Below are 18,746 nucleotides of genomic sequence, written 5' to 3'. Positions count from 1 at the left end.
GCTATTGCTCTGCTCTTGTGGATGAGCAAAGGGGAGAGATGTAATGCCAGCCTTGAACCTGGGGAAATAATGCCACCCAGGAAAAAGGAGCAGAGTACCCTGTGCCAACTTCCTTTTGAGACTGCTCTGTGCCACATAGAAGCCTGACCAGTTTTAGGTAATTCAAGTCCAACAGTCAAATCAGATGATCTATGCCGAAGCAAAGACCCCCCAGAGCAGCTCCCTGCCGTAGACCGCCTCAAGCTTTCAGCTTTTCCTCTCCAGGCAGACTGCAGTATGAGGCTGTGCAGCACTATACATCTGGCATAGGAGACGTGGGCTGTTTCCCGCCTGGCTGCAGAAATGACAGCTCTTCAGCGGTTCCTTTTTCTAGACCTTATTACCATTAGTTGCCCCTCTGCACACACTGTTAACTCCTCCTTCACTCACTGAAGCCCACCCAGAGAGCACTGAGAACTCTGATACGGGATGATTTTGGCTTTCAGGTTATTTTTGTTTGTTTGTTTGTTTGCATGCTATTTCCTCCTGATAGGCATTCATATTTTGTCCTGTCCATCTTGATTGCACAAGTCTCCCCTGATGGTAATGCAGCATGTACTTAAGAAACACAAGAATACACATGCTAACAGGGTGAGGGCTAACACAGATGCCATAAAACTGTTGTTCAAAGCAGAGGCCAGGTGCGGTGGGGGATGACAGTTTATTTGCACCAGGTATTGTTCCCGGCTTCCTGGTTTGCATGCTTTCCCAGGCACTTTCCTACAGGGGAATAAGGACAGTTGAGTGCTGTGAGCACACTCAAATACGATCTCATTCAAGGCAGGTGTCTTGCCTTAGGAGCCTGTCAGTACTGGGCTCTAGTTGTAAGTCCTCCAGTCTTTGGAATGGCTGCCCCAGTTCTTTGAATAGTACTCAAGTATTACTAGATAAAGGCATGCTAGCTGGATCTGTAAGCCGTGCAGCGGGAACCTGCCAGCACTGCCTCTGGCCAGGGGAGCAGAGAAGGGACAGTTTTCAAGGTGTATTGTTTCCATATCCTTTTATTATTTATTTACTTGGGCACCAGAGTGTTTTTCCATGTAGCTGCAAGGCTCCTGCTTAGGAGAGCTCTGTTTTTAGAAAAGTTTATTCCTTAATGCTGCCTGTGTTAGTTCTCTCTGTAAATCATTGGATAATGACATTTAAGAAACCCAGTGACTTTACCTTTAAAAGCCCCCCTTCCCTTTAAATAGTTAAGTCCTTCACAGATCCTTATCCTGTTCTGTGGTGCCAGTTGGTACACTGCATTTCACAGGCATATTGTCCCACGTGGCCACTCAGCCGCGCCTCGTGGGCTTCTCCCATACATCGTTGACTGCCACTTGCCCTTGGGTGTCTTTTTCTTTTCTGGGTATGGTTCCATGAAGTTGTCTAAGAGTTGACTGATCAAAAATTACATACATGGGGGTGACTGTCTGCGCAGCAACGCTAGAGTTCTCATGAGGACATCATGAGTGGATATGGACTAGAATCCTAAAGAGGTTTCTAGGCGTCCCATCTCTGGCTGTGTGACCTATGACTTCTAACCTTTTTAACTTTTGCATATAACCTTGTTCCCTTCTTCGTTTGGGTGCTTTTCTTTGCTTTTTTCGAGAAAGCATATTGAATTGCTTGCTTAGTTCAATTTTTTTATTATATTTATTTGTTTATTTGTTGTGTGTTAACACATAGGTCAAAGGATAATTTTTGGGAACCTATTTTTTTTTCCACCATGGCCTCAGAGATGGAACTCAATTCGTCTGGTTTAACCACTGAGCCATTTTAGGAGCCTTTGTTTATTTTGTTCTTTTGAAATGTCAAAAGCAATGAACTTTTCCTCTATATACTTATGCTTTCAATTTTAATGTGTGTTGTTTCATTTTTAACTTATGTATTCTGTAGTTTTTAATCCTTATATTTTTGAAAGTTTAATTTTCTAATTGTTATTTCTGCTTTTTTCATTTTTTTATTCTGTTGCTGTGTTGTTGTTAAACACTGAATCAGGATATGGGCAGTGGTGGTGCATGCCTTTAATCCCACTACTTGGGAGGCAGAGGCAGGAGGATCTCTGTGATTTCCAGGCCAGCCTGATCTACAGAGCGAGTTCTAGGACATCCAGGACTATTACAAAGAGAAAGTCTGTCTTGAAAAACCATTAAAAAAAAAAAAGACTGAATCAGGAAATATTTCTACCTTTGAGAATTTGAAATTTTCTTTGTGACTTGACCTACTGTTGATTCTTTTAAAAAGATTTGTTTTATTAATTGTGTGTGTGTGTGTGTGTGTGTGTGTGTGTGTGTGTGTGTGTGTGTGTGTGCATGTACATGCAATGCCGGTGAAGGCCAGAAGAGGGTGTCAGATTTCTAGGAGCTGGAGTTACAGGCAGTTGTGAGCCATCTACAGGGTTTCTGGAAAACAAAGGAGTCTTCTGTGAGAACAGTATGCTCTCTTAACTGCCAGGCTATTTCTCCCTTCCTCACATTTGTTTTATGAGACAGCCTCCTTACATAGCTCAGGCTAGCCTTGAGCTCCTCTAGTCTTACTGCCTCAGCCCTTCTGAGTGCCAGGATTATATCTGTTTGTGCCACTAGGCATGTCCCTTGTTTCTTTCCTATGGTGATAGACTATACATTCCATTTTATTATAATTAACACATTGAATAAGTTAACCATCTTTGTTGTGTTAGGTATTGCTTTCATCGTTAACATAACTCTATGGTTTTAATTATCCTAAAATTATACCCCCAGATTGCAATTATTAGTTCTCTTTGGGTTTGATTCCTAGTAACACACACACACACACACACACACACACACAGAATTACACAGGCAAATGCCATGGCATATTTAGGCTGTTTGTACACATTGCCAAACTGTCCCTGTGGGGTGTCAAGAGGCCCTTTCTTCATCCCCATTGGCTAAGTGCCCTTGAGAGACTGCCCATTCACCTGGCAGAAGGAGGAGGCTGTGTGATTGTTTTCATGAGTATTTCTTGGATTCACGGCCAGACTAAACATCTTCAAGTGCCTATTAACCACCTGTAGTTCCGCTTTCATGCTTCGCCTGTTTCCGTGTTTGTTCATGCAGCCCCTGGACACCTCCCCAGGGTGCCGTCACCTTGTTTGTCCTGGAGCCTCGCACCATCACACCAGTTTTTTTTGTTTTTTGGTTTTTGGTTTTTTTGAGACAGGGTTTCTCTGTGTAGCCTATCCTGGCACTTGCTCTGTAAACCAGGCTGGCCTCAAACTCTCAGAGATCCACCTGCCTCTGCCTCCTAAGTGATTAAAGTGATTAAAGGTGTGTGCCGTCAATGCCCGGCCTAGTTTATTTTATTTTTAACATGAATTCTGGGGATCACCTAAGGCAAACACTTGACCAGCTGAGCCATGTCCCTAGCCCCAAAAGGACTAGCTGGAGGCCTGGGCTGCAGCTTCTGGAGCAGGCAGGGCCCCAGATGGCAGGGCTGTTCAGACACAGGGACTCTACCTTGAGGCACCGTGTGCTTGGGCCCTGGGAACTGTGGCTCAGGTGACTGAGGAGTGAGCCTTTGCTTCCAGATTCATCCAGTACCTGCAGCTTCTGCCCCCTTAACTACAGATGGGACCTTCCAGGGCCTCAGGCCCTGTGCAGTAGCCATTTTCTGATTTGTGGTTACAGAAGTTGGGGATCGAGATCTCTTCCACCTGGTGTTCATTTGCACCCCAGGACAGGGGAGCTGCAGTTCTGTGCTTGGACCTTAGGGAGCTACTTTTGGGGCCAAGATCTAGTTTTTGCATACTTTTTTTAAAAAAAGGTTTCCAACTCATTGGTAGATTTATCATTAAAATAAACACTTTGTTACAAATCAGTGGGTATGTAAGATACAGTTCAAATGAGACTATTTAAAATAAACAGGGTCCCAGGTGGTGACACACACCTTTAATCCCAGCATTCGAAATTCAGATGCAGACAGATCTGAGTTAGAAGGCAGCCTGGTCTACAGAGTGAGTTTCAGGACATGCAGGGCCACACAGAAACCCTGTCTCAAAAAACAAGACAAACAATAAAAAAAAACAAAAACAAAAAACCAACAAAAAACAAAACAAAACAACAACAACAAAACCAATGTCTGGAGAGATGGCCCAGTGGTTAAGAGTACTTTTTGCTCCTCTAGAGGACCCGAGTTCAAGTTCATAGCCACAACTTCCTGTAATGTCACCTTCAGGGGATCCGGCCTGCTCTTCTATATTCTGTGGGTACCCACACTGACAGGCTCATACACCCATACAGACACAGATACTTAAAAGTAAAATAAATATTGGAAATAAAATTATAGGAAACTGCATTATTACAAATTGTTTTTAAATCTATTTTATGTTTTAAAAACAAAGTTAACTATTTTTCTTTCAACCTATTTGTATCATTAAAAAATGTTTGCAGTTTTGGGGGTCTGCATGTTTCTGTGGGTGTACATGTGTGTGCAGGTTCATGTACCTTTGTATCTGTGCATGTTTCTGGGTTTGCACGTGAGTACAGGTTCACGTGTCTTGTGTGTGTGTGTGTGTGTGTGTGTGTGTGTGTGTGTGTGTGTGTTTCTGTGGGTGTACATGTGTGTGCAGGTTCATGTGCCTTTGTGACTGTGCATGTGGAGGCTACCAGTCCACCTTCTTCCAGTGTTGTTTGTTGTTTACACAGACTGGACAAGGTAGTTGAAGCCTGGAATTGCATTTCCAGGGGTGGGCCAAAGACTGGAGGGCTCTGGGCTTGCTGGCCAAGCAGGATTGCTGAGGATTTGAGCTCCAGGATCAATGAGAAACACTGTCTTTAGAAAAAAATGTGGAGCGTTTGAGGAAGATACCCAAGGTTGACCTCTGGCCTTCACACATATGTCTAGATGCTCATGTGTGCCTGCTCACATGCAGACAAAGACAGACAGACAGACAGATACACACACACACACACACACACACACACACACACACACACACTATATAGTGAAATTTGTACATTTTCAGTAAACAAGTTGGTGTGTTTTGACAAATATCTATATTCATGTGACCAAGTGAAAGCTTTTTTTTTTTACATATTTATTACATATGATCTGTACATTTTCCCATGTGGTCTAATACTCATTACATTTTTATCGTGTGTGTGTGTGTGTGTGTGTGTGTGTGTGTGTGTGTGTGTGTGTGTGTGTACATGAGTGGGTGCCATAGTTCATGTGTGGAGGTCAGAAGACAACTTGAGGGAGTTGCTTCTCTCCCTCTACCATTCGAGTGTCAGAAATCAAACTCAAGTCTTTAGGGTTAGAAGCAGGTGCTTTGGCCACTGAGTCATGTCTCCCATCCTCACTATTCACTTTGGTCAGATATTTTAGATTTGTATGAGTTGTAGAGACCCCTCGGTTTTCCATCAGTTCCTTCTGTGACACTTGCTCACAAAGTCATTGTAAAGATGGTGTCAGCTAGCTGGGAACACTGTCACCAGAGTTGGGAACTAAACAGGGGCTGGATTTGAACTTGTAACTCACAGAACAAAGTGGCCTTTTGTAGTCAGCAGACCTGAGGAGGGATAAACAGCCTCTCTGATGATGAATCACAGATATTGCAAATCGGGATGACAATGAGATGGAGGTTTCCAGCTAAAAGACTGACAGAGACTAAAAGGATTCCTAAGGCTGGTGTTGGCCAGGGTATTGGGAAACAAGGAAGCTTCTGCATTCTGGGGGGAGTGGACTTCAGCCTTACTTGTCATTATAAATGACCATTCCTTTTATTCCAATAGTCTCTTTACACATCTGTATAAGAGGGTAAAATGTGTGGATCACTGCAACATCAATTCAAATGGGAAGTGAACTAGTGGTATGGAATCCCCTGTGGTAGGGCAGGATGTTGGGATACTACACTATAGATGAAAGGAATGAGGAAACTTCTCACTTCTGACAAGAAAGAGGCACACATGTGATGTAAAGGGAGAAAGGGAGATTTGAAAATGGCAGGAGACCCTCAAGTTCTTTTCGGCGAGAAAAAGTGTTCTGGTTCAGTGACATGGTAATTCTCCAGTGACCACAGTTACTGATGACAAGTTGCTTTTGTTCTGTGAAACAAGTGATTTTTCTAGCCATCAGAGCATGCTATTCTGAGATGTCCCAGAAGCCATGTATGTGCCGAGGGGCCACATTTGCTGTAGTGACACTCTGAAAGGAGGGGCTCAGGTGGAGAGCAGTATCCATAAAGATGAGCGGTTGGGAGGTGCTGCTTTTCTTTCTTCATTCAATAGACATTGCTGAGCTGGGTGATGTGGTAGCGGCTGGAGTCTCACCTCCTTCATGTCAATAGGGAATTATTGAATGGGTTGCAGTGGCCACAGTAATAGGTCCAACTCCCTTGTGTTACTATGGTGATTTTCGTAAGAAAAGGAACTTCCAACAGCACTGAAACTGAAGTTCTGTGACATCAGGGACTTTTCTTAGTCTGCAGCATCTAATACTGCCTGGTGCACAATAGTTGCTTAGTCAGTGTATAAAATTTCCTTAATGAATCAGAAAATGGCAGGAGGGAAACACACTCATTTTAGGGTAACTGGAGGTCTTGTGGTGAAGAGGCCCAAAGTACCATGGGAATGTGGCAGAGTTTAAGGGACAATGACTGGGCCTGGCCTGAGACACAAGCCTGAGGCTGCAGGAGCTGAGATCTCTGCCGGAGGGAAGCAGACTGAACATTTGGTCTCCCTTTGATCTGCTGAACCCACCTGGGAGCCAGAGGGCAGAGAACCCAGAGAAGTCAGCCAGACACCTAAAGCTCGTCTCTCTCATAGCAAATGCTTGGGAATGCATCCTTCACTCCATAAAGAAGACTGGGATGCTGTCGGTACCACCCCAGTCCAAGGCCTAGAAAACAGCTCAGTTAGGTTTGTGGCTAGGGCTCTCTGCAGTGAGACTGTTTACTATCAATCAAAGAGAGGCAGGCACACTATGCTGGGAGGCATTTAAATATAAGGCAGGTCACAGTGACTGTCGAGAATGCAGCATGACCTCCTGGCTAAGAACTTTGTCTTTGAAGCCAACTTGCAGCCACTTGATAGGAACACATTGTTTTAGTTTTCCCATCTAAGAGGTGGGATAATACTCAACTTCCCAGAATTCTTGTGAGGCTAAGACAATGATTACAGAGCAATTGACACCTAGACTCCTACAGATGAGAGCTGGTTATCAAAGGAGCACACTTGACCCAAGTGGGAGGTAGACTCTGGAAGAATGCCTACTTAGTGTGTTTCCTGTACTTGGATGACAACAGTCATTCTTTTAAAACATTTTATTTGCCAGGTGTTGGTGGCACATGCCTTTAATCCCAGCACTTGGGAGGCAGAGGTAGTTGGATTTGTGTGAGTTCAAAGCTAGCCTGGTCTACACAGCTTCCAGGACAGGCTCCAAAGCAATGCAGGGAAACCCTGTCTCAAAAAACAAAAACAAAATTTTATTTATATATGTTTTAAAAACTCTTTTTAATGATTTTTATTTTATGTGCATTGGTGGTTTGGTTGCATGTATGTCTGTGTGAAGGTGTTGGATCCCCTGGAGGTGGAGTGACAGACAGTTGTGAGCTGCCATGTAGATGCTGGAACTTGAACTCAGGTCCTCTGGAAGAACAGTCAGTGCCACTCTTCAAGCACCCCCCTCCCCCCCCTTTTTTTGAGGCTAGGTCTCACTGGCAGGCCTGGAACTTGCTGTGTGGACTAGACTGGCCTCGAACTGAAGAAGATCACCTTCCTCTCCCTCACGAATGCTGTGATTAAATGCATATGCCATTATGCCTGACCTTACTACTTATTTTTGAGACAGGGTTTTGTGTACCTCAGGCTGGCCTCAAACTTGTTAAGTAGTCAGGGATGACTTTGAACTTCTGAACCTCCTGCTTCCACTTCCTGAGAGTTGGCATTTTGTATTCTTTGTGGTGCTAGGGATTGAACCAGAGCTTTACCTACTAGGCAAGTATTTGAGCTGTATCTCTAGCCTGGTTCATTCAATTATTTATTTATATCTTTTAAAGCAGTGATGGAATCAAAACTAGGGCCTCACACATGCTAGGCAAGTGCTCTGGTTGTTCAGTTAAAACTACTTTATCCTTGCATCAGCCCTGATTACTTCGATGGTCAAGAAAGCATGTTTACCTTCTTTCCCTTTCTTGCTTTCAACAACAGGGTCTTTTAGTGGTTCATTTGCCTCAGTTTCTATGTCAGGCCCAAGGTACCATACTATGCATGGCCAATGGGACTTATACCTTCAATAACGGAGGACCTTGGAGCTGGGGACATAGCTCAGTTGGTAGAATATTTGTGTAGCATGCACAAGTCCCTGAGTTCAGTCCCCAGCAACACAGAAAGTGGACACAGGGTACATGGCTGTATTCCCAGTCCTGGGCAGGCAAAAACAAGAGGATCAGAGATTTAAGTTCATCATTAGCTACATAGTGAGTTTGGGGGCATCCTGGGGTACAGGAGACCTTGTATCAGTTGGAGGATGAGTGAGAGAGGGAGGGAGGGAGGGAGAGAGAGAGAGAGAGAGAGAGAGAGAGAGAGAGAGAGAGGGAGAGAGAGAGAGAGAGAGAGAGAGAGAGAGAGAGAGAGAGAGAGAGGAAATGAAAGGGAACATATTTCATCTTCCATCTGTGATCTGGTATATGGCTTGATATATGATATATATTTGGTATGTTTACTGGAGGCCCAAGGTTTAACATTTCTATAAAATCAATACCAGATTATACTAGAAAAATACCAAGTAGAAATATTTGCCCATAGCACAGCCAGCAATTGTCTTACAAAGTTTCTGTCTTGTTTTTGTTTTTTTTCCATCTGACGTTATAATGCGTGCCTTGTTCCACGGTATTTGAAATTCTTTGTAAACCTCATTTTCAACGGCTGCCTAATAATCCCTGAGCTGTGTAGACCATCCCTCAAACAATCCTCTATTGTTGAACCTTCCGGCTGCTTCCAGCTTCTTATTGTCAGCAGCCCTGCTGCAAAGAACATCTTTTTATTCAGAGAGCTTTTCTGGGTTCTTTCCTGTTTCCTCAAGATGGTTTCCCAGAAGTGGAATGACTGGTTCAAAGGTTCTTAATGTTTTAAGTCTCTCCTTAAGATTGCCAAACTGCTGCCCCCAGTGGCTTCAAGGGCTCCTTTCTTTGCCAGGAGGACGGGTGGCGTTGTCCTGCAGGCAGCTCCTCGACTTCACTTGCTCTCTCTTCTCTCCCCTAGCCTCATAAAGAGAATGGCGCAGAGCGTGGTGGAGGTCATGGAAGACTCCAAGGGCAAAGTCCATGAGAACCTCCTGGCTAATGGAGGTAGGTCCACCAAGGTCTCTTCTCCTCAGGCGCTGTGTCTCTCATGATGCCCACAGTGGGAGCTCTGAATATCCAGGTCTGTTAGGCCTTACCATCCCATTTGTGGGAAATCTCACATATCTCCACCCACTTATCATTTTTTTGCCAAGCAAGAAATGCCTCTAACCACAGGTAGCAGGGTCACGTCAAAAATACTTCATATGGAATGTTCCCATTCCAAAGTTTTGGCTTCCCATGCTTATGGACATATATTCAGATACCCCAGTGCTGTTTTGGCTGTTAAATGTGCATAAGCCATTTGGGCTGTATTTTAAATGTGTAGCAAAAACATGGAGACTTTGAAGCCCAGGCATGGTGGCACACACCTGCAATCCTATTACTGGGGAAGTAGAGGCAAGAAAATCAGGTGTTCAAGGACATCCTGAGATACTTAATAAGTTCAAGGCCAGCCTGGGCTATCTAAGACTCTGTCTCAAAATATTTATAAAAGCAAAAAATACCCCAAACCAAACCAAAACAACAAAACCACACTTGAAACAAAACTTGGGACACTTTGAAACTCTAAAATTAAATATTTATATATCTGTAGAGAGAATTAACCTTGACTCTTTACATATTTGTTGAAATGAGAGCATACATATTTACAGTTACATCATTTGGGATAAATAGCATATATGAATACACAGGCGTGCCACCTGAAAATGTCTGAAGTCTTTTACTGGTTTAAATTGGCCATTCTAAACCTGGAGCTGCATGTCTCTGTGGTTTAACGACCCCCATCTTGTAACATTCCAGGTCTTTGCGGTTTAATGACCCCATCTTATATTATGTTCCAGGTCTGAAGGAAAAGATGAGGTGTTTAAAGAGTAGGTTGTGTCTTGTTTGCTGTGCACATGCCCAGTGTGCCGCTGCATGTCTCTGGGAGGGTGGGGCCCAGGCTGGTCGTAGGGGTACAGTGATCAGGCTTCTACAGTTTCTCAAGAAACCACTTTCGAGCTTGGTCACCATACCCAGACGATGCAGTTCACAGTTGTTTCACCCCTGTCTCCCTTCTGTCCTCTTTGCGTCTCCTGAGAAACCTGCATGTTTCTTGGAAATGGAGTTTGGGGTGAACTTCGGCATCTTTTTGTGTGTTCTCTGCCTGGCCTTTAGGCCTGTCTCTGGTGATCCGCCTGCTCTGTAAGGATGCCAGCTCAGCCAGGTCTTGCTTCATGTGGCTCATGGATTAGTAGTCTTCTAGAACAGGCCACTCCTGGTGTAGTTGTTAGAAAGAACCGTTGGCATAGTGTTTTCTCTAATCTGCTGTAACCCACAGAATGAAAAAATCAAGTAATATTATTTCATGTTTTTTTTGTTTTGAGATCATGTGGTCAAGGCTAGCTAAGGCTCACTGTATAGCTGAGGGTGACTTTGAACTTCTGGCCATCTTGTTTCCATTCCCGAGTGTTAGGATGACAGGTGTGTACTACCACCTGTCATCCCAGCACTTGGGATGTTTATGTTTTATTTAAGCATACACTAAAATGCTGATCAAAATGCTTACCACATCCCAGGGCTGGGAATATGGCTCATGGGCAGTGTTTACCTATCAAAGCACCAGACCCTGAGCTCCACCCCAACACTGCACCAAACCAACCCTGAAAAGCAAACAAACCCATCCACTTAGCTTTCAACTCCAAGTTGATGCCACTTAAATGTAGGCGTCGTTCTATGTGGGATCCAACCTGTCTGGATGTACTGTTTCCAAGGCAGAACACACTAAGGGATGAGGAAACTTGGTCTTTGTTGCTTGTTCAGCATGTGCCATTATTTTGAGGCCCCTGCCACATATCTGTTGGTTAGTCCCAATCACTTCCAAGGCTATTTCTGAGCATTCTCTATGAACCAACCCTGCCAAAGGCCTGCCAGCATGGTGAGGCAATGCCTACAGTATCAGCCCAACCTTAAGTGTATACCTTTGTCTTGACACCTCCCAGGAAGCCTAGCAAGGGTCAAGAGACCTTTCTAAACTTCATTCAACTCAGACTTTCCCAGAGGATGCTCTTCTGCAAGGTACTCTCAGACTGGGGACAGCGTTTCCTAGAGCTCTCTGTTGTTCTGTGCATGGGGCTTTAATCCTGTGACAGAATTTGGGGCATTGATGTATAATCATAAAGACTTGAAGGGGTCAGCCCTGGACATGCCATGCGCTGTCCATCTCGACCAGTCGGCTTTCTGGGGCTTGCTTTTCTCACTTGCAAAAGAACTTAGCAACAGCCTCTGTCTAGGTTCTTAGCTTTGCTTGGTGTCTTTTGCTTTTGTTTGTCTTTGCCACTAACTGTGTGGAGCATGGTAAGTCCTAGACCCATGTGGATCTGGCAGAAGCAGAGCAGATACACACATGTCCGGCTTGGGCTGTGGAAGACCTGTCTGGCTAGGCAGGCATTGGGCTGCCGCCCATGAAGTCATAATCCTGTATGCTGGCAAGGCTTTGGCTTGGTTCTTCAGATGTTGCTCAAGAGACAGCCACCTGTGGGGTGTGTGTTTTGAGAGGGCAGGAAGGCTGGGGTGGCAGAGGCCACTCTGGAGTGATACGCCTGCCCAAGGTATAGAAAGGGAAGGACTTGCAGGTTGTGGTCTGGAGCAAATGTTAGTGTTCAGGGCTAGCTTTGAAGTGGGACACATGAGAAAGGAAAGAGGCAGAAGAGAGCATAGCCACCAAGCCAGAGGCCTTCAGGAGACCACTGTCATACTCCTGGTGCCCCTGGCATTCACGGGCTGGTGGGAGAGAGACCTACAGTACCCTGCGCCCTGCAGTGGAACATGCTCTCCTAAGAGTGAAAGTCATGGGAGCCTTGTGTTTGGTGACAAGGAATAAAGAGCAGAGTTTGCTCTGAAGTGTGTCTCTGCTTGTCAGCCTATAGCATGTAAATTCCCATGGTCATCTTGGCTGTGATGAGTGCGGCTGTCAGTGTCCTGAGCATTCTATGGAATGCTTGGTTCTGTGGGGTCCTGTGATGGTCTCTGGAGACACGGGGTGTGGGGGAAGCTCAGAGCAGCATTGACTGTTCAGAGCAGCTGGGAGAGCAGTTGAGAGGCTGAGCACTACTTAGCCTGGGTGGAAGGTCTCCAGGATGCTGCAGGTGACAGGGAGGGTGGAGAGGGAGTGCCCTGAAAACACATCACCCTGACATCTGTCCTGGCTGCTAGTTCCCCACCTTCAGGAAAAGCTTGAGGTCACCAGTGGGAGTTCTTTTTCTTGCCCAAAGCTCTCCCAACAGTTAGCATTGCTGCCTCTTGAGAGGCCTCATGTGACCTTGTTTAGCTTTTGGGTCATGGGAATGACAAAGCTTGTCCTAATGCCAAAGCCTATACTAGTATTTATCAGTCCAATTGGACCACCATCACAGTTCCATACACAAGGAAGCTTCCATAGCACTGCCTCATTCTGTGGCCCAGGCTGGCCTAGAACTCACTATGTGGTTCAGGCTAGGCTCAAATTCAAAGAGAACTTTCTGCTTTAGCCTCCTGGGAGTTGAGATTATGGCTGTGCACCACCACACATGGCCAGGTGTTTCAGGTTCTAATGAGGATTCCACCTGGTTATGGGTAGCCACAGTCTGGGTCATCAAACAGTCTTTCCTTGGGTACATGTGGGGAGGCAGTGAGCCTGGGCTCTCTGATGTCCCTTTTCAAGAGCACAAATCCCACCAGGTGTCCTGCCTCCAACATCTTAGAGATTCTTTTGTCACAGGCCAAGGTACTGTGTAAATTTCTAACACCAGTGTGGTTAAACATCCAACAGAGGTTCTCTCACAAGCCCCTTCCAAGTCTTCACTCTGGAAAAAAGCCCAAGAAGGTAGATCTTGTGAAGGGGGCTCCTTCTTCCTGCAATATAGCTGGACCCTTGATAGTTGGACATAATGGGGAGAGGGACCAAGGACCCTTCCTTTGTGAGGGGCAGGGTATCATGTGATGCTCTGTGTCATTTGTTCCTGCTGTAATGCAGCTTACATAACTTATTCTGTGCTAGAGTTGCCTCATGGAGATAATGACATCCCTTAATAGGCTGAAGAGTCAATCAGATGAGATGATTCATGTATCCCGGCCCAAGGTAACCCACAAGTCCACAGCTCCTTACTGGTTGGCACATCATCACTGTTATCTTAAGGCATTCCTGCTGGTTAAGTAGTAGGGCCACTTCCCTCTTGAATCCCCTTTGGTTCCCATCTTCTTGGGGATTAATGCATCTATGCATCAAAGTTGGGCTTGCCTCAAACTGAATTCATCCTCTCCATCCTGTTCCTTCCACTGCTCCATGGTCCTCAGGTTAATGACTATTCTTCCCTTCACCTAGCTACCCAACCTAGGAATTTGGGTGTCACTTCATGCTCTGTGTGTCACTGTCCCTGAATCCTGCTGAGTGGGTCCCCTCCTCTCTGCCCCCAGAGCTTCTTGTCCATCTCAGCTTTCCCCTCTCCCAAATCCTCACTGGCTTCTGTCCACTCCCAACATGGACTCTTCCACTGTGTAATCCTGTCCTGTTTCTTCATGACCAGTTCCAAGCATGGAGGTCCAGATGTGACCTCACACCTGGTCTCTCCTAGCTCTGCCCACCTCTCTGCTCCATCAACTTCATCTAGACTCCTAACGCCTTCCCACAATGGGACCACCAGTCCTTGGGTCACTTGACACTCTCACAGCCACATAGGCAGCCACTGTCTATCAGCTTCTTCAGGGTTCCTGTCCAATTGTAACCATGGTGACTTCCCTAGGAGCCTGGTATTATCTCTCCCCGCTGTTTACCTAACTGTCCCTGACACACGTATGAGCACTCGAGGCTGGGTAGGAAGGGTGTTTGTCTTGGAGTCCCAACAGCAGGGAGCCAGACTCCATACACAGGCAAAGTTGACTGTTGGGAAGTTCTTTCCATGTGCATAAGGACAAGCATACTCAGGGAAGGGCTGGCACGCACAGAACCTGCAGTGGCAAGTCCACCTTGGAAAGTGTGGGGTTGCATACCCGTCTGTCATTCCGGATACTGGTGCAGGAGGATGACTTGGACCCAGGAGTTCCAGGCCAGCCTGAGCCACAAAAAGAAATCCCCATCTCCAAAGGAGTAAAAGCTGGGTGGTGGTGGCCCACACGTCTTTAATCCCAGCACTCAGGAGGCAGAGGTCTACAAAGTAAGTTCCAGGACACCTAAGGCTGTTGCACAGAGAAACCCTGTCTCAAATGACAAAACAAAAATGAACAAACAAAAAAGAATAAAGAGAAAGAAAAAAGAGGGTGAAGAAGAAATAACATGCTCCCATGTTATTTCTGGATATGTGGAGTATAAGAGTAATCGAACCTGGAATCTCACCATCTGGGAGCAGAGGATCTCTGTCAGTTTGAGTACAGCCTGGTCTAAATCCTGAGTCCCAGGCTAGTTAGCAGTGTATAGTGGGACAGTCTCAAAACAAAACAAGCAAGTCTTCGAGGTGATTGCTCTGACCACTTTCTCAGGTAGGAATACTGACTCAGTTCCTCTCTTGCTTGGGATCTGGGGCTTAAGCCAATGTCCTGGTTTCATTTGGGATAATAAAAAGAAAACTACAGAAGCAACTTTAAGAGAGAAAGGATTTGTTTTACTGAAAATTGAAGGTCACGGTGTGTCACTGAAGGAAAGTAAAGGCAGGAACGTGAAGCCACTAGTCATATCCACAGTCGAGAGCAGAGAGGGAGGAATGCGTGTGTGCTTCTCATGCTCAATTGCTCAATTTCCTCTCCACACTTACTCAGCCCAGGACCCCAGCTGAGGGAGTGGTGCCACCCACAGTGGGTGGGGCTTCCCACAGACACACCCACAGGCCAGCCTGATCCAGACAGTCCTTCACTGACCCCCCCTCCCAGGTCACTCTAGATTGGGTCAATTGACAATGAAGACTAAGTATCACAGTTGAGCATGGTGGCACACACCTGTAATCCTTCCACTGGAAAGCAGAGACAGGCAGATCTCTGCAAGTTCAAGGCCAGCCTGGTGTACATGGCGAGTTCCAGGACAGCCAGAGCTACACCGTGAGACCCTGTCTCAAAGAAACAAACATACAAAAAAAAATCTACTCTAAATATCATGATCAGCCAGGCTCCTTGGATTAAAATGTGTCAGTCCAATTGAACCATCTTCAGCTCCCCCTATTCCTCTACAGCACAGCTGGCTAGGGTAGGCAGGAACACCCTGCTTTGCCATGTAATTTGTTTGGTTTCAGTGAAAACACTGGTACATTCTGTTCACTCTAGACTTCAACAGGCACATGTGGAATGATGCCCATGGTTCCAGGTGGGAAAGCCAGTGACAAGCAAGTTCCAGGGTGTGGCTGCACTGTGACATGTCCCCCTTAAAGTGGATGATGTGGGTTAACATTGACTTGCTCTTGTTGGGGCTCAAGAAGCAGGGGACTCTCCCTCAGCAGGTGGCACCCGTGACAGGCCATGGCTGGGTGGCTGGGGGCCTAGTTTGATGCTTTTTGGTGTGCCTTCTGGATGACTCAAAACAGACTGGTGACCCAGCCAGGGAGGGTAGACCAGCAACTGTTGCAGGTGGAGAAGTTACCAGTGGCCACAGGATGTCACCTTGTTGGTTTCAATCTCTAGGAAGAGCAGGCTTCATAGCAAGCTCCAGGTGAAAACTGCAAAAGGAGAGCTTGGGGCTCATGTTGCACCTCAGCTTTAGGGTATATGATGGCAAGCTGATGCCTTCCACTGGCTCTGAACTGCTCCTGCATGGAACATGCGCACTTCTGGAGCCTGCGCCTATTCTTTAGCTTCTCCCTGACTGCTTCTTTGGTGTGAACAACAAGCTCCCTTGTCTCCCTTGATTTGGTTCTGGGTTCAAGTTAGTCTTTGCTCTTCCAGTTGACTTGACATCCTTTGTGACGCACTTCGAGTGGGACATGGCCAAATATCCTGCCAAGCAGCCACTGGTGAGCGTGGTGGACACACTGGCCAAGGTGAGGAGAGTCTGCTTGGAGACATCTGACCACATGAGGTGACATACGTGGAGTTGGGACTCTGACAAGGTAGAAGGCAAAGTGCTGGAATCTTAGCCCCATGAGTGACCCAGAGTAGGTTCCTCTTACCATGCCCTGGGTTAAGGTTAGAACTCAGGAGAGACTTTAGTGTACTTGTTTCCTGTCCCTGTCATCCATAGAACTGGCTGTAATCTCACAGGAGAGTTCATGGGGGGTGGGGTGGGGGGGGGAGGGGGAGGTCTGAGGCCCTTATGTTCTGACCCCAAACCATAATTCATTTCACTCCCCTACTGTAATTCAAAAACTATGGAGGGAAGGCTTAGTCTCACCTCCCTCACCATGCATGTGGGGACCCCATGCTCCTTGGATGATTGATTGATTTTGTGGTACTGGATGTGGAACCCAGAGCCTTTCACATACTAAGCATTCTACCATAGCCCTCTTTTAATTTTTATTTTGAGATAGGGTCTCACTAAATTTCCCAGACTGGCCTTGAACTAATCCTATAACTCAAGCTAGACTTAAACCTTTTATCCTTCTGCCTCAGCCTCCTTAGCAGCTGGAATCACAGGGCTTGGGCACCAGGCCTGGCTCTCTTGGGAAATGGTTTGCAAAACCTCATTGCTTTAGAAGACAGTGTGGCTTAGAAACCCCACCCCTCAGTCACATTGTGCCAGCTCATCCCCTAAGTATCTTGTGACAACAAACAGTCCCATGACACGGTGCCATCTATTAAGCCATGGTCTCCAGCTTACACTGGATACAATCTCCATAGCACAGGGAACTGCAGGGACATTGTGGGCATCCCATAGCCAAGGTGACTTCTATGTGCCTTCACCATGGGTGAAGGTTGACTGTCCTCCCTATTGCTGATGTGTACACAACCCCTTATATGTCATGTCTCTGGCTGGACCAGTGACTGGGGAGATCCCAGCTCTATACTGAACAAAGCCACCCTGTTCTCTAAGTAGCTGAGCTTCCCTGAGGGCGATAGGCAGGTCAGGGCAGGAAGGGTGGCTTTGAGTCCTTTTCTACTTCAGGTCTCTTGGGAATCTGGGTGTGGCTCCTTGGGGTTACATATCCTCCCAAGACAATCAGGCAGAGGTTCTCAAAGGTGCTTCTAGTAGGGGCAGCCCAGGGCGTTGTACCAGGATGGCTTTTAGGAGAGCATCACACATGTCCACCACTGAGCCAGAGGACACAGATTTTTATGAGGTTGGCATGCCAACTGGGGGTTCTGAGTCCCAGGGACATTGGACCTGGCTCGGGGGAAGTTGGAGAGCAGTGGAGTCAGAGGAGAGCTGGCTCTCCTCTAGTTCAGGGTACCCAAGTGCACAGCTATTGAAGCAGCAGCAGACTGGGGGGGGGTGAGGGTCAGGAGATCAGATCCCACACGGTGTGCAGTGTGCATGGCTCCACTCCCCATCCACAGGGAGCCAGCTCCTGCAGGCTAGCAGGACAGAGGTTGGGGAAGACTGGGTCTTTAGTCCGCACTGCCTCAAAACCTTGTTTATCAGCCCTGTCCTTGCCTTGTTCTTCTGAAGTAGCTTACGGCTTTGTTCAGTTTGTATAACACATTGTCCTGTAGTCATATGGCATGGCAGCAACTTGAGTGTGGTGTGTGGTGTGGTCCAAGTGTATGGCATAGCTGTGCAGCCTAGTTATGCAGGGAGATGCCATCAGTAAAGGAAACCTTGCAAGGCACATGGAACTCTGTGGATTTTTTTTTTTTAACTTCTTGGGAATGCTCTCCTCTTTGAATGTCTATTCTGAGTATTTAAACTCGGAACTTCCATGGTTTACCTGATTTCATCTCATGATTCTTAACATCTCCCCCAGCAGAAGCATGCACTGCCCTACAGCATGGACACACAGTGTCAGGCAGAGACACCCTCATCACATCCCATTGCCATACCAAGGGATAGCCAGACGACTTGTTTTGGGCTTACAGACTCTGAAGTACCCACTGCTGCTGTCAGCTGACACACAGCCATGCATGATCAAATACACAGCCACCTGTTTGTGGTTATGGCTGCAGGGCAGTGCTCACTGTCATGCTGTGTCTTTGCAGGGCCAGGTCTGCTGTGAGCCCTTGGAGGGCAGAACTGTCCTTAAATTACCACAGAGCTCAGCCCCTGGGAGGGACTCACTGTGGCTCTCAATCACTCACTGCCCTTTGAACTCAGAAAGCTTATTTAGCACAGTCTTGAACTACTCTTCACTGTGGCCAACTATCCTTGGGGCCTTCCTAAGGATGGAATTCTCCCCTGTTGAGTAGATGGGGAGTCCAAGGCAGGGAACAGAGGTGCTCAGTTACTGTGCCCTGCAGGGGAGGAGGCTCAGTCAAGCCCGAGAGGTAGATGGTTGGGAAGCTGAGCATGGAGAGTTAGCATGGAAGACAGAATAGGTCATGGGCTGCC

The 18,746-nt window shown here is 46.6% G+C and overlaps 1 protein-coding gene across 1 annotated transcript in view; it reads left to right on the top strand.

The window, feature by feature from the left end:
• The window catches only part of Atp6v1c2 (ATPase H+ transporting V1 subunit C2), a 35,472-nt gene that overhangs the window by 3,954 nt on the left and 12,772 nt on the right, over positions 1 to 18,746 (top strand). Inside the window, exons 3-4 of the mRNA XM_035447457.1 lie at positions 9,249 to 9,334; positions 16,211 to 16,305. Of these exons, the coding sequence (XP_035303348.1) occupies positions 9,249 to 9,334; positions 16,211 to 16,305 (181 nt within the window). The remainder of the gene's footprint in view (positions 1 to 9,248; positions 9,335 to 16,210; positions 16,306 to 18,746) is intronic.

This window comes from Cricetulus griseus, chromosome 7 (assembly GCF_003668045.3).
Source record: "Cricetulus griseus strain 17A/GY chromosome 7, alternate assembly CriGri-PICRH-1.0, whole genome shotgun sequence".
Classification (NCBI taxonomy): Eukaryota; Metazoa; Chordata; class Mammalia; order Rodentia; family Cricetidae; genus Cricetulus; species Cricetulus griseus.
This window is presented reverse-complemented; position numbering and strand designations above follow the sequence as displayed.